The 12,292-nt window shown below is 39.9% G+C and overlaps 1 protein-coding gene across 1 annotated transcript in view; it reads left to right on the top strand.

The window, feature by feature from the left end:
• RESF1 (retroelement silencing factor 1) overlaps positions 1-7,092 on the top strand; it is a 34,457-nt gene extending 27,365 nt beyond the window's left edge. Inside the window, exons 3-5 of the mRNA XM_042838081.1 lie at positions 421-5,855; positions 6,262-6,336; positions 6,691-7,092. Of these exons, the coding sequence (XP_042694015.1) occupies positions 421-5,855; positions 6,262-6,336; positions 6,691-6,836 (5,656 nt within the window). The 3' untranslated portion in view covers positions 6,837-7,092. The remainder of the gene's footprint in view (positions 1-420; positions 5,856-6,261; positions 6,337-6,690) is intronic.
• Positions 7,093-12,292: the final 5,200 nt, after the last annotated feature.

The following is a 12,292-nucleotide window of genomic DNA, read 5'->3' as shown; positions in this document are numbered from 1 at the left end:
TAGAAACTGACCAGTATTATATTCTGCAGGATCCTCTCCTCTTAAGCATTGCTTAGTGCATCTGTATGAGATGATACAATATTTTTCCCATCAGATTTCAGTGTAAATATAGGAATATAGTATTACATTTTTAATTCCGTTATTCAACCTTTCAGAATAATCTGAGGGTTTTTTTTTTTTCATTAAACAATCAGTACAGTTGTTAACTGCTGCTCTGTCTCCTGTAACTTAACTGTGCTCTGGGAAATTATCTCTGCAGCTTGGCATTAATAATGCTGATGTCCACAGCATTCCAGTGGAGTTTCTGTTCTGTGTAGCAACTTAAGTTGAACGGTTCTGTTTGTTATGGATTTTAAATTCCTTCTTGGTAAGTTGATGTAGGTCTTGATAGAAAGATTAAAGTTTTGTTCTTGTTTTTAGAATTTCAACTGTGGACTTAAGAAAAGGAAATCAAGAAAAGATGGACTGGAATGTAAGACCACTCCAGAATGCAGATGCACAGAATAACCTGCAAAGTCAAGAATCCTGTTACACTCAAATGCTTTCTAATGCACAAGCTTTTCCTCAAACAAATGCACTTTCTTCTGAAAATGCATGCAATTATGTGGGAAATAACCAAGTGTATCTACCAACTGTTAATGCTGCTTTACCAGGAACATCTGTAGCCATAAAAAGTTTTCTTACCTCGGAATACTCAGTCAATCAGTCTCCACCATCCTATGTACCACCTGCACCGGCACTTCCCAATCAGACATCACGTGCACAGGGGGAGATGACTCAGAACTCTTGGCAAAACCCTGGTAGGCTTATTTCTTCCCACAGAAAGCTTCCTCTCCTGTCTTCTCAAATGAGCGGTGGAAACAGCGTGCCCAATGTGTTTCGAGGACCTCATTATGCCACCTCAAACAGTTATGCTGTTTGTTCACAAACGTCACAGCAGCGCTCTCTGAGAACTATGTTGCATCAAAGTAACCGTGAATGCATTAATTCTTCAAAGCTGGGGTGCATCCCGCAGTATAACACAAATACCTCTGCTTCTTCTCAAAGCATTTCTGTACCTGTCAATCAGTCACCCGGTCAATATCTCCATTCCCAGAATAACTGTTTATCTTTTGGTACATCTGGGCAACATGTCCAAAACCAAATACATAATTCCGGTAATCAGATTCAGTTTTCACAGTCACTGAGTCAAAATACTGCTACAAATGTACAGTTGCCACAATATGTTCCAAGTCAGATGGGATCAGGAGCACCCAGTGGATGTTCTGCATCATCTTTGTTGCCTGCCAACTATGAATCAAAAACTGTAGCGCAGCCTTTGCTAGGTGCACAGCAGGCAGTACACAGTGTGTTTAATAAATACCCTCTCCAGAGCTGCCCGTCAGACAAAAAAAATCCTTCTGGTTTTAACAGTGTTCAGCAATATTCACTGAAACATCAAGTGGGAGAAGTCAGTCAAGGGGTTAGGAATGGCTGTAATTCAAGTGGAAATGTGACAGTAAACCAGCTCTTTAGTGACAAGTCTGCACCCCCCACCGACATCTCCTCAGAATTTTATGATATTATGCAAGGAGCAGTACCTTTTTCTTCAGCAGATGCTTCGCAGCCACTGTGTGATCCTGTTTCAGTTCAAGAAAGGCAGACTACTAGTTCAGTGAATATGTCTGCTAATTCTCAAACTTCTTCAGCAAGAGAAGAGAAAAGAAAAATGACAGGTGACACTCTAGCTTGGGAAACTCAAAAACTGCAAGTTATTAAAAGAAAATGTGCTCTGCTTGAAAGGATGCACCAGTATAGAAGAAAATTTTTGACTTCAAAATGTGACAAAAGCACTTCTACGCTTCCTCCGAGTTACGAAAATGCACTCTCTAATCGTCTTCCTCAGATGCCCAAGCAAAGTGTAGTATCTTCCCTATCACAGGCAGTGAGGACAGACAGTCAGCAGCACTCTATTTTTGGATCTTCTCCTGAAGAAAGAAATGACAAAAACATAACTGGTGTTGACAACAGAAGGTTAGAAGGGACTCACGGTAATCATCAGGTAGAGCAGGGAAGCCTTTCATCAGGGCCCCTTCCCATTCCTTCCCACAGTGAACTTACAGCTCTATTAAATAATCCTGAGAATTCTCCCATCTTGGAACAGAAGAATGCCTTGGCCTCTTCTCAGAAAACGCTGACATCCTTGAACGATGCTTCATGTCACAGTCAACCAAATAGCTCTAGCAGAGATGCAACAACAAGTGTGGAAAGTTATCCTGAGAATTCAGCATTTCTTCAGTTCGTATTGAGCAGCACAAATATGTTAAAAGAGAAGAAAGCTGGTACTATTGCTGATAACATACTGACTAATCTCCTTTCTAATGAAAAACAGCAGGTAGATTCAACAGGCTTGGGTGGGAGTTTATTAAAAGACACTAGTGAGAAAGGTGATTTGGTATCTACGGTCCACACACACACTCCTGTATCAGGAATGATGGAATCTAATGCAAATAAATTCAATGGTGATGTAGCTCAGAAAAAAATGCAGTTTACTGAAAATCCATGTTTTAAACAGAACAGTGGTAATTATTCTCTAGAGGAGCTAACTGCATGCCTGGGCTTATGGAAGAAACAAGGTTCAGAACCTGTGAGTGTTCAAAATAGCCAGTCAAATGAAAACATTGCAGCAAATCAGATCTCATCATTACCTCACAGCCAAAACACAACAAATAAGAGAGAACAAGGTAATCTTCTGGTTAGCACAGATGTAACAGTCTTGCCTTTAACAACCACTTCCATAGGACAAAAACATGACATGTTAAATTGCAATTTGATAAAAGGTTTAGAACTCCAAATTGCAGTTGTCTCTCCTTTGGTGCTTTCTAATGAGAGAGCTCAGAGTGAACAGGTAAACAAGTGTCCAACATCTGCAGATAAAACCTATCCAGTGATTGACACGGGAAGCATACACAGCATGCAAGAAGAGGGAAAAAATGTGGTAAATACAGATAAAGGAACAATAGAAAGTGTTTCTTCATCATCTGATGACTGCATTCTGATACAGACGGACGACCCATGTTTACAACAGACCAAATCAGCTGATGGAAAGAGAATAGTAGAAAACAGTACGAATGCAAATGATTCATGTGGTGAAAACAAAAGGAAACTCAGTCAAGCCATGAGAGATGCTGAAGAAAATCTACAGAACAAACTTCTTCCTGAATCGGGTCAGAGTTTTCCTAGTAAAATGTTCCAAGAATATATAAAAGACCATGATGGCAAGAAAGCAGTGCTAGGGACACAAAATAATACTCCCTCAGCTGTGATAGAAGAACAGATGTTCCATATTGCTAGCGTATGTTCCCTTGTTGAAGGTGATAAATCATATAATCCGCAAATAGCGAGCATGTTCAGCTCAGTCCCTCAGACACGTGCACTGAACAGTGGTGCCCCATCAGAAGAAAATGCGTCTGACCCAAGGCAAAAGGAGCAGCTGATGAAATTGAATAAAAATGACCTGAGGGAGAACACTCTGCAGCGAGAGACCTTGCTGCAAAAGGCACTGCGAGAATCATCATGCTACATTAGTGAAGTAGATGAGATTTTCAATAGTGCTATAACTAGCCATTCTAAGAAAGAAAGCACTGGCAAGCTTGCTAGCACAGTTTCTACCTCAGAGCAAAAAAAGCCAGTAAATACATTTTTCAAGTATCCTGAAAATGACTTGGGAATTCTTGCTAGTATAAACCAGGAGTTAGCTAGAAATTCACTGGATTCCTTGGTAAGCGTTACTGCTGAAACAAATGCATTCACTGTTACAACATGCAGCAGAAAAGAAAATGTCACATCCTCTAAAAAGAGCATAGAAGAGCTACACGTTTTTGGAGCAGAACCCATTACGTATCTAGATAATCAGCTTACTGAACTTATGAAAGAGTTTCCGTTCGGCATTGAAGGGGCTGATATTCTGACAAAAGAACCAGCAAGAAACAATTCTGTGGCTGAGCAGAGGGAGAATCAAGCTCAAAAAGAGGCTCATGTTCCTGCCAAAAAAGCTGATTCAAAGAATCCAATAGATCAGCTACAAATTGCACAGTTAAACTCTGGTCAGGTGCAGGAGTTACTTCCTGAAAAGAAGCCATGTTCCTCGACTGAAAACAGTGGAGTACTGAGTCAACAGTCTGAAAAGTCTTCAAGCCATGAGGGCAGCCTTGAATGCAGTGTTCAGCCCAGTCAAAGTCTATGTAAGGAGAAAGAAAACCCACAATCCCCTTCCAGCTCCGGAAATAAAGAGGTTTGTAGTTTAACGGGTTGTCTGTCTGTGTCGGGTGAAATGTCACAGAGCTCCTGTAAACGTAGAACTTCTGTTTCAGATAAAAATGCCGAGCAACTTTCAGAAGCTGAAAACACTGACTCTGCAGGAAGACAAGAAAGCAACAGTAATTCTGATGCCATAATGAAGAACAATAGTGTGGTAGAAAACCCACCAACTTGTGAAAATGTTCAGAATAGCATTCAGAAGAATAAAAAAGATGTATGCAAATACACCTCTGTAACAAATGAAAAATCCAAGATGAACAACGAACACAAACCACTTTCACCACAACTGGAAAAAATTGGGCCACTTAATTCCTCTGCAAAACAAGATGTTAATCGTTCAAAAAGCAGTAATTTGAAGGAAGAGATGCAAGAGTCTAGAAGAACTCCATCATCAAAGAAAGAGTTTCATTGTGACAAAAAAGGTCATCATAAAGTTTCAGAAGGGGAGTTGTCAGAGAAAGCTGGTTGTAAAGATACAGATAATACGATGAAGTCATCAGAAAAGAAGGAGAGAATTTTCAAAATGAAGTCCCTTTCAAAAGATAAAACCAGAACAGATTTGGCCATGAAATCCCAAAGAGACCTTCATAAATATACAAAGTCAGAGAATGTTGCAGTTAAGCACAGTGAAGACTATAAAGGACAAAAAAGAAAAATCTGTGACAAGAACGCGGGTAAAGAACAGAACTGCAAGAAACGAAATGTAGGAGTTAATACTGAAGGGAAAGCAAAGTTATCTCCAGAAATAAAACCTGAAAAGCTGAATAGTTATCAGGCAGAAGCTATGAAGTTCCCAAACTTTGGCATTAAAGACTTAAAGTCAAGCAACTATACATTTTCTCAACATAAATCTGTAAAAGCTCATCCGCCACAGGAGGAGTCGTACAAACGAAAGAGAAAGGACAATATGATTGGAAAAACAGGCTCTAAAAAAACAAAGGTGGAAGATGAAAGTCTAAAACAGTCTGAAACAAAGAACTCCAAGCGGCATTCATATGATCACAAGATAAATACCGACAAGGCTAAAAAGCTGAGTGGGGAAAATGTCTGGAAATCTAAGAATTCATTAGCAGATCGCTCTGTGCTTAAACTACAGAGAAGAAGGGGTCTATCTACCATCTCCAAAAACCACCTTTCTAACAAAGAGAGACATCTTGATGGTCAAAACAAAGACAAGTGTTCCGAGAAAATGTTTTCTGATAAAAACTTGCTATATTTAAACAGAAGAACAAACAGATTAAAACTACATCTTCAAAAGGAACCGAAAAAGCACTACCTAAATAGAGTTGCATTTAAACGTACTGCTCAGGAACGCATCTTTCTGACAAAGTTGGAGACATCACCTGTCAGGCCTGTCTTGCATGTAAAGTCCAAAGTATCACAACGTAGTCTAGATTCAAAAAGAGATGCTTCTCTCTCTGAAAATGAGAAACCAGGGAAACGGCAAGTGCTTGAATTTAAGCTGTGTCCAGAGATACTGTTCAGAAATTCAGCCACTGATGATGAAAGCTTAGCTGCAAAGAATTTTCTGGAAAAAGAGAAGACTACTGTGGAAGGTATGATGAATATGCACCTCTTTTCCACTTCAAAAGGAATATATGTTTGTAGTTCAGATTAGGTTGAGAATCATGAGGTTTTTTTTGACTGCTGCAGCATTTTCTTAGTCTTTGTAACTACTACCATATTTGCTATAAGTTGTCTTCCTCCTCCTACCTATCCCAATCTTTATGCATTTTAAGCAGTGCATAACATGTGAGGCATATATATGTCTAACGTGGAATTTGATTATAAACAAATAAAAACAAATCTCAGTTTGTACTTAGCAACTCTTGCAGCCATCTTTGTGCCCAAAGAAAATTTCTTCTGCATGTGTAGTATATATGTTATAGCCTAATACTGAGTAGAGACCAATGTTTGTCAAAAAGGAACTTCAACAAAAAACCTTCTTAATTTTCTTCGTAGGTGTCAAGAGTAAAAAAGAAGATTGGTTAAAGTACGATTCAGTGAAGCAAAAAAAGTTGAAGGAGATCTTTACAGGTGAACTGGCTTTTGATTGTTGATTTTGAAATAAAAGTTGAATGCTCTCTGCTTGGTTTTAAGTGTTCCTTTAGAACAGCCATTTGTAATGAACTATTTCCATCGATTCCTTAGTAACTCTGCCACCAAAATGGGTGCTGTTGAGTAGACATCCAAGTTTCAAAGACTTGTGGAAATCTTTATTGTCGCGAGAACACGTTGTTGGAGATAGTAGAATTTTCTAGTGTACATGTGTGCACTTGAGTCATAGGTAGCATTGGTGATGAGATTTATCTAGAGCTGTAAATTGTAGGCAAAACCCAAGCTGGCTGTTGGCATCTTTTGCTTTACCCTGCTTCTCTCCCTGTCTTTCAGCTGAGGACTGTATTCCACTTGATACAGCCATAGAAATACTGGAAGGAGATGACAAGGCTCTTCACATTCCGATGAAAGACTCCAAACAGATGTTTCAAACCTACAGGAAAATGTATCTGGAAAAGAAGATGGAAAAGCCTGGATAGCACTCCTGTATCATACATCACACTTGATACCACTGGGAAAAAATGCTGACATTAGAATTCTTTTTCTGGTTTACTTCATATTTTTGCATTAATGTACATATTAGTTCAGCAAGTTATCAGCAAGTTATTATTGCAAGTGGGAATTTATTTCATGTGTATTTATTGCACAATTAGGCTTTGGTGCTGAAAATGTCATTGTCAAATGTTGTATATCTTTTTGGCATATTTGACTTTTTTTTAAATACGGGAAATAGCAAAATCTTGGGAAAAAAAAAAAAAAAAAGAAAGAAAAATTAAAAAAAGACCCTCAAAGTCATTTAAGTAATCATGATCTGTTTTCTTTTCTGATTTTGGAAAAATTCAACTTCTGATACTTTCCATTGCTGGCAGTGGAAAAATATTTCTACTAGAAAGGGATTACAAGGATTCTCAGGCATTACATGTTTATTTTCTATTTATGCTAGTTTGATTTTTGTTCATCTAGCAAGGCTTTCAGTTATTTGTAGAAAATTTTTTTGGTAAACTTGGAATACAGATACAAAACCCTTAAGCATGAAGGTAAGGGAGTACCGTGAAGTGTTTATGCTGCTACTCGGTTTTCTTAAATATATTTTTGTAGAAATTGTAGAAGTTGAACTCTGAATTCTTCATCTGGATGCAGTGCTGTAAGCTCACAGCTCACTGAAGAATCTTCCCTACTTCCTTGCCTCTCTTTCTGCTTTCTTTATATGTGAACAAAAAGTACAGCGGTTGAAGTGCACGGAGTTTAAATTCACTTCTGTCTGACTGTGATGCTCATTTTGACCAGACTGTAATTAATTCTTTGTTTATAAAGTATTAGCTGATGTTTGACTAAGGATTCACTGTGACATAAGAATTATATTTGTTGTTGGATGTCTTTTTTTAAGTGCCTTTTCAGTGTTGTTCACAATTTTGAATTGTATTCTTTTTTTTTTTTTTAATTTTAGAATTGTTCTAATTCTTTTTATCTGTTTAAGCCTTTGTACTGAAAGTAAAAATGCTATAGATATTTTACTGACTGACTTTTTAATACTTGAAATAAAATTTCAAAGGCTATGCCTAGTCTTTTTTTAGTTTAAGAAGTATATAGTTATATTTCTTACAGTTATCTAAATTAGCACTGTAGGTAATCTTGTAGATCAAACACAGCTTTAAAGTAAGTTTCATATCTTCCTCCTTTGAAAGGTTTCATAGTTAGAAACGAGAGCTGGACTTGAGTCCAAGCTTTTTGAATCAATGAAACTAAGAGAATGTACTTAGATTTCAGAAAGCACAAGAATATTTTTCTGTTCAGTATTTTTTTCTTCCTTTTCTGTTCTGTTTTGAATTAGCATGTCAGTACTTAAAGAGCCTTCAGTGTTACGTCAGTCATGAAGAGGCATGCTTGTAGGGATCTTGGGTATAATAATCCATCAGAGCATGAAGTGGGGAAAACAAACAAACAAAAAATACCTAAAGCAGCTCACTTGCTGTTTCTTCTGGTCCTTATACTGGTATACAAGCCATGGTAATAAAGCAAGTCCTTGATCTCAGTCAAGCAAGATGTTGAGATCCACTTAGATATGGCCACTATGAAAAAAAACAGTGCTCTGTTGTTTGAAGAAGATTGACACATGTGAACATGAGGGCATTCAACTTGCACTGAAAATACCCATTATGAATGTAATGTGTGGCTGTTGTCATATGTTTCCTGTATCTGAAAGAACATGTAATATGCATATCAGCAGTGGGGCTGCGTTGTGCAGATCATAGATCCTGTTATGTCTCTGGGAACACCAATAGACTTTGAGGGTCCTGCTTGTCCTTCTGTGAGCACCCACGCTCCTATTTGTGTGTCCAGGAATTCATGTAAGCTCCAGCCTGAGCCTTCAGTCCTTGCCTAAGTGGTGTCCAGGAAGTACCCACCTCTAACTCTCTTTTAGCCCGTGCCTGGACATGGAAACTGCCCAGTGATCCACACTCTGACCCTTGACCTGTATTCCTGTGTGGACTCAGACATATGTTCTTACACTGAAGCTGCCTGTCAATCACTGGAGTATGTTTGACCCGTGATCTCCTTCACTGAGTCTGAACCTGGCCTGTGAATTGAGTTCATAGCTTTATCTTAGCCCTCCATCATCACAAGCTTGTCTGATGACCTGGCTTCACCTTGTTTGCCATCCCTGGCCTGTCTTGCTTGCCTCGCTTGGCTATTGGGGGAAGAGTGAGACTTCTGCCTTGCCAGTCATGGTTACTCACTTGGTTCTTAAGGAGCAGCTGATGCTTGTTGAGCCCTAACAGATAAAGAACTGTAAAATGTGTGTGGGCAACAACCTAACCTGTTGGTATCTGTCTTCACTTCCCACTCCCTTTTAGGAAACTCAGTGTCAGTAGGCAGGGCTGCCAGTTCCACCATTCTTGCCCTTGTGCAGTAATTACTGACTATGAAGATCACTGTTCAAGACATGGTAGTCTACAGTCTGGGAACCATTTTAGGCAGAAGAGTGTCAAGAGGGGCTCCCCTAAAAAGATAGGCAGTGAAAGGAAGAACAGTGAAAATGTGATCCTGCTGCTCAGTGTGCAGTGGGCCTAGTGATGAAGGATTTGGGAAATACCTGCAGTTTTTCTGTCTTTACTGTCAGATTTGTTGTCAGATCTCTCTCATCGCTGAGCCTGTGCAGAGCCTAGTTTGCAGGAGTGAAGAGCTACCTGTTAAAGGAAAACAGACCGCTCAAGCCCACATATCCATGAAACAAGATGGGATACACCCAAGGGTGATGGGATATCGGCCTAATACCATTGCTGGGTGGTTCTCTGTTACCTTGTATGGCTTGTGACAACTTTGCTGGACGGAGGTTTCTGATAGTAGAACAAAGCAAGTGACGTGTGTTACCTGCATGTTACCCATTTTCAAAGACAAGAAGGTGATCCAGGGAACTGTGGGAGCTTGGTCAGCATGACCTGTTTATTTGGGAAGATTATAGGACTATCCTTGATGCCACAACTACCTCAGCATGGTAGGGATAAAGGTGTTTGAAATAGTCAACATGTATTCACAAAGGGTAGATCACTGCTGACCAACCCATTGGTCTCCTATGATGGTATGAATTATTCTATGGGTAAGGGAAATGTAGAAAAATGTTTAACGAGTGCTTCTTGACTTGGTTTCTCATTGTATTCTTGGAGCCAAGTTGAAAGGTGATTTGGAGAAGTGGCCTGCATCGTGGCTGGAAGATTAGCTAAACGTTTGGCTCAGAGAGATACTGTCTGTGATTAGTGCCACAGAGTCCAGCTGGCTGCTCATTATTACTGGCACTACTTAGCAATTGATACGGAGGCTGTAATTGCTCACCGCTTTCATTAATGATTTGGAAAGCAGAATGTAACAAATCTTTGCAGGTTTACATGGAGAAATGGAGTTCTTAGGAGCCTCAAGAAGAACTGGCGGTGGAAGCTCAGGATTCCTCTCACTTCTAACAGGGGAAGCCATAGATATTTACAAGATCTGGCTTCTGATGGTGTAATGTGGTAGAAGCATGTAAGTTAGGCCTATTGAGGTACAGGCATTGACTTGCTGAGGTATACAGCCATACAAAAACAGGCAAGGAAGAGAGTACCAGGCTTGTCAGAGGCTGCAAAGTGCTTGTTGGCAGTTGATGTTCTGCTAGTAGTGTGTATATATGTACAGACTGAGAGCACAACTGAAGAGCAGCCCTGCTGAGAGGGACTTAGAGGTCCTGGAAGATGAAAAACTTAACATGAGGCTGCAGTGAGCACTCGCAGCCTGGAAGGCCAACAGTAACCTGGTGTGCATCACCAGAGGGGTGGCCAGCAGGGAGAGGGAGGGGATTGTTCCTCTCAGCTCTGTCCTCATGAGGCCCCATCTGCAGTACTGCACACAGGCCTGGAGCACCAGCACACAGGAAAGCCGCGAGTGAGGTGCATTTGCAGTGGAAGTTTACTGTTGGTGTCCGAGGTAAGTCACATTTCACTCTTCCTCTCACATTCCTCAGAAAAATTAAACCATTTAACAGTGGGAAACCATCTGACTGAAGAGATTACCCTGTGGGACTTTAGTATCTAACACAATATTTTACAGGGGTCCTCGCAGGTGTTTAAGAGGTGTTGCTGAGGATATTAATGATCTGCTTGACAGACAACTGGCACATAGAGCTGGACAAAAGGCCCGGTCAACTGTAGGCTAATATGTGGAAGTGCGCAAACTTTCTTATCTAGAGTGGGGGTGAATCACGAAGCAGGTTCCAAGGTGGGGCCTGTGAGCCTTGGGGCTCTCCCTGTGGCTGGTGTGTAATGGGCATCTCGTTGTGTTACTGCTGTGAGACATCCACACCAATGTCTGCATCCATAAAGCCTGAAGTTTGCAATGAGCTTGGAGGTTTATCCCTTCAGTTCTCTATCTCGTCCAACACTTCCTGCTGACAAAAGAAGGACTAGGGTTTTAATTGGCGTACTCAGATCAAAAAGATGATTGTAAATCAGACTTACAAAGCAAATGAAACTGTTAATTTATTGCAAGAGTCAAAATGCTCATGGTATTCTCACTACAGGACTCACCATACACTTTTTATCATCCTTTGCCTGATCTGCCATGGGAAAATGACATGCTTATACAATTTTACACACAAAGCATGCATACAGTGGAGCAAAATTATAAGTCCATAGACATTTCTTAGCAGTGCGTGTTTTGTTCCATTTGTACATTCTATTAATGTAACTTTGACTTGTCCAATTTGTTAGTATTTTAAAAACTAAAATGGAATAACACTGGCAACCATAATGGACGTGGGTGACAGAACATTGTACTGAGGAGATAGTGATCCATGGAATGGCTCACTGCTGTGTGGAATGCTTGTCTACTAAATAACCTTGGCAGGTGAAGCACAGGCATGTCTGTGGTGCAGAGAAGGCAAGGGTATCTTTCTGCAGAGCCCTGCATACCTGAGGCCTTTGGAAAGTAAGTAGCTTTTTTCACACACCAGCTGTCTTACTGTATACTCAGTCGTACAGTTCCTGATCCTTTTGAACCTAGGATAGAGCCAGTCACTAAAAAAACATGTGAAAGAAAACATGCATGACAATGAGCTAAGCTGAGGAACTTGGAAGGACTTTACCAATGCACTTGGATTTGACAGTACTTTCCTTCCTGGGTGTTACAAGTAATCATTTTTCCTGCTGTTATCTCATTAGCTGAGGGCTAATTGGGTAAGTGCTCTGCTTTCCAATCAAGTGTTTTTGATGTCAGTCAGGTGGGCTGTAGCCAATTAGGCTAGTATTTCCATTACATTCCCTTACCTGTTTGCTTTTCTTTCTAGAAAACATGCTTCCTGCTCACTTTTCTTTTTTTTTTTTTTTTTTTTTTTTTTCTTCCTTCTTGGACTTGTTGAATTTTCAGCAGCCGTTGTGACCTTATTTTTTAAAATCTTCTTATCTTATCT

The sequence above is a fragment of the Centrocercus urophasianus genome, unplaced genomic scaffold, assembly GCF_019232065.1.
Source record: "Centrocercus urophasianus isolate 14NV4802_14NV808 unplaced genomic scaffold, USGS_Curo_1.0 seq_73, whole genome shotgun sequence".
In the NCBI taxonomy this organism is placed as follows: Eukaryota; Metazoa; Chordata; class Aves; order Galliformes; family Phasianidae; genus Centrocercus; species Centrocercus urophasianus.
The sequence above is the reverse complement of the archived record's forward strand: the minus strand, read 5'-3'. Positions and strand labels throughout refer to the sequence as shown.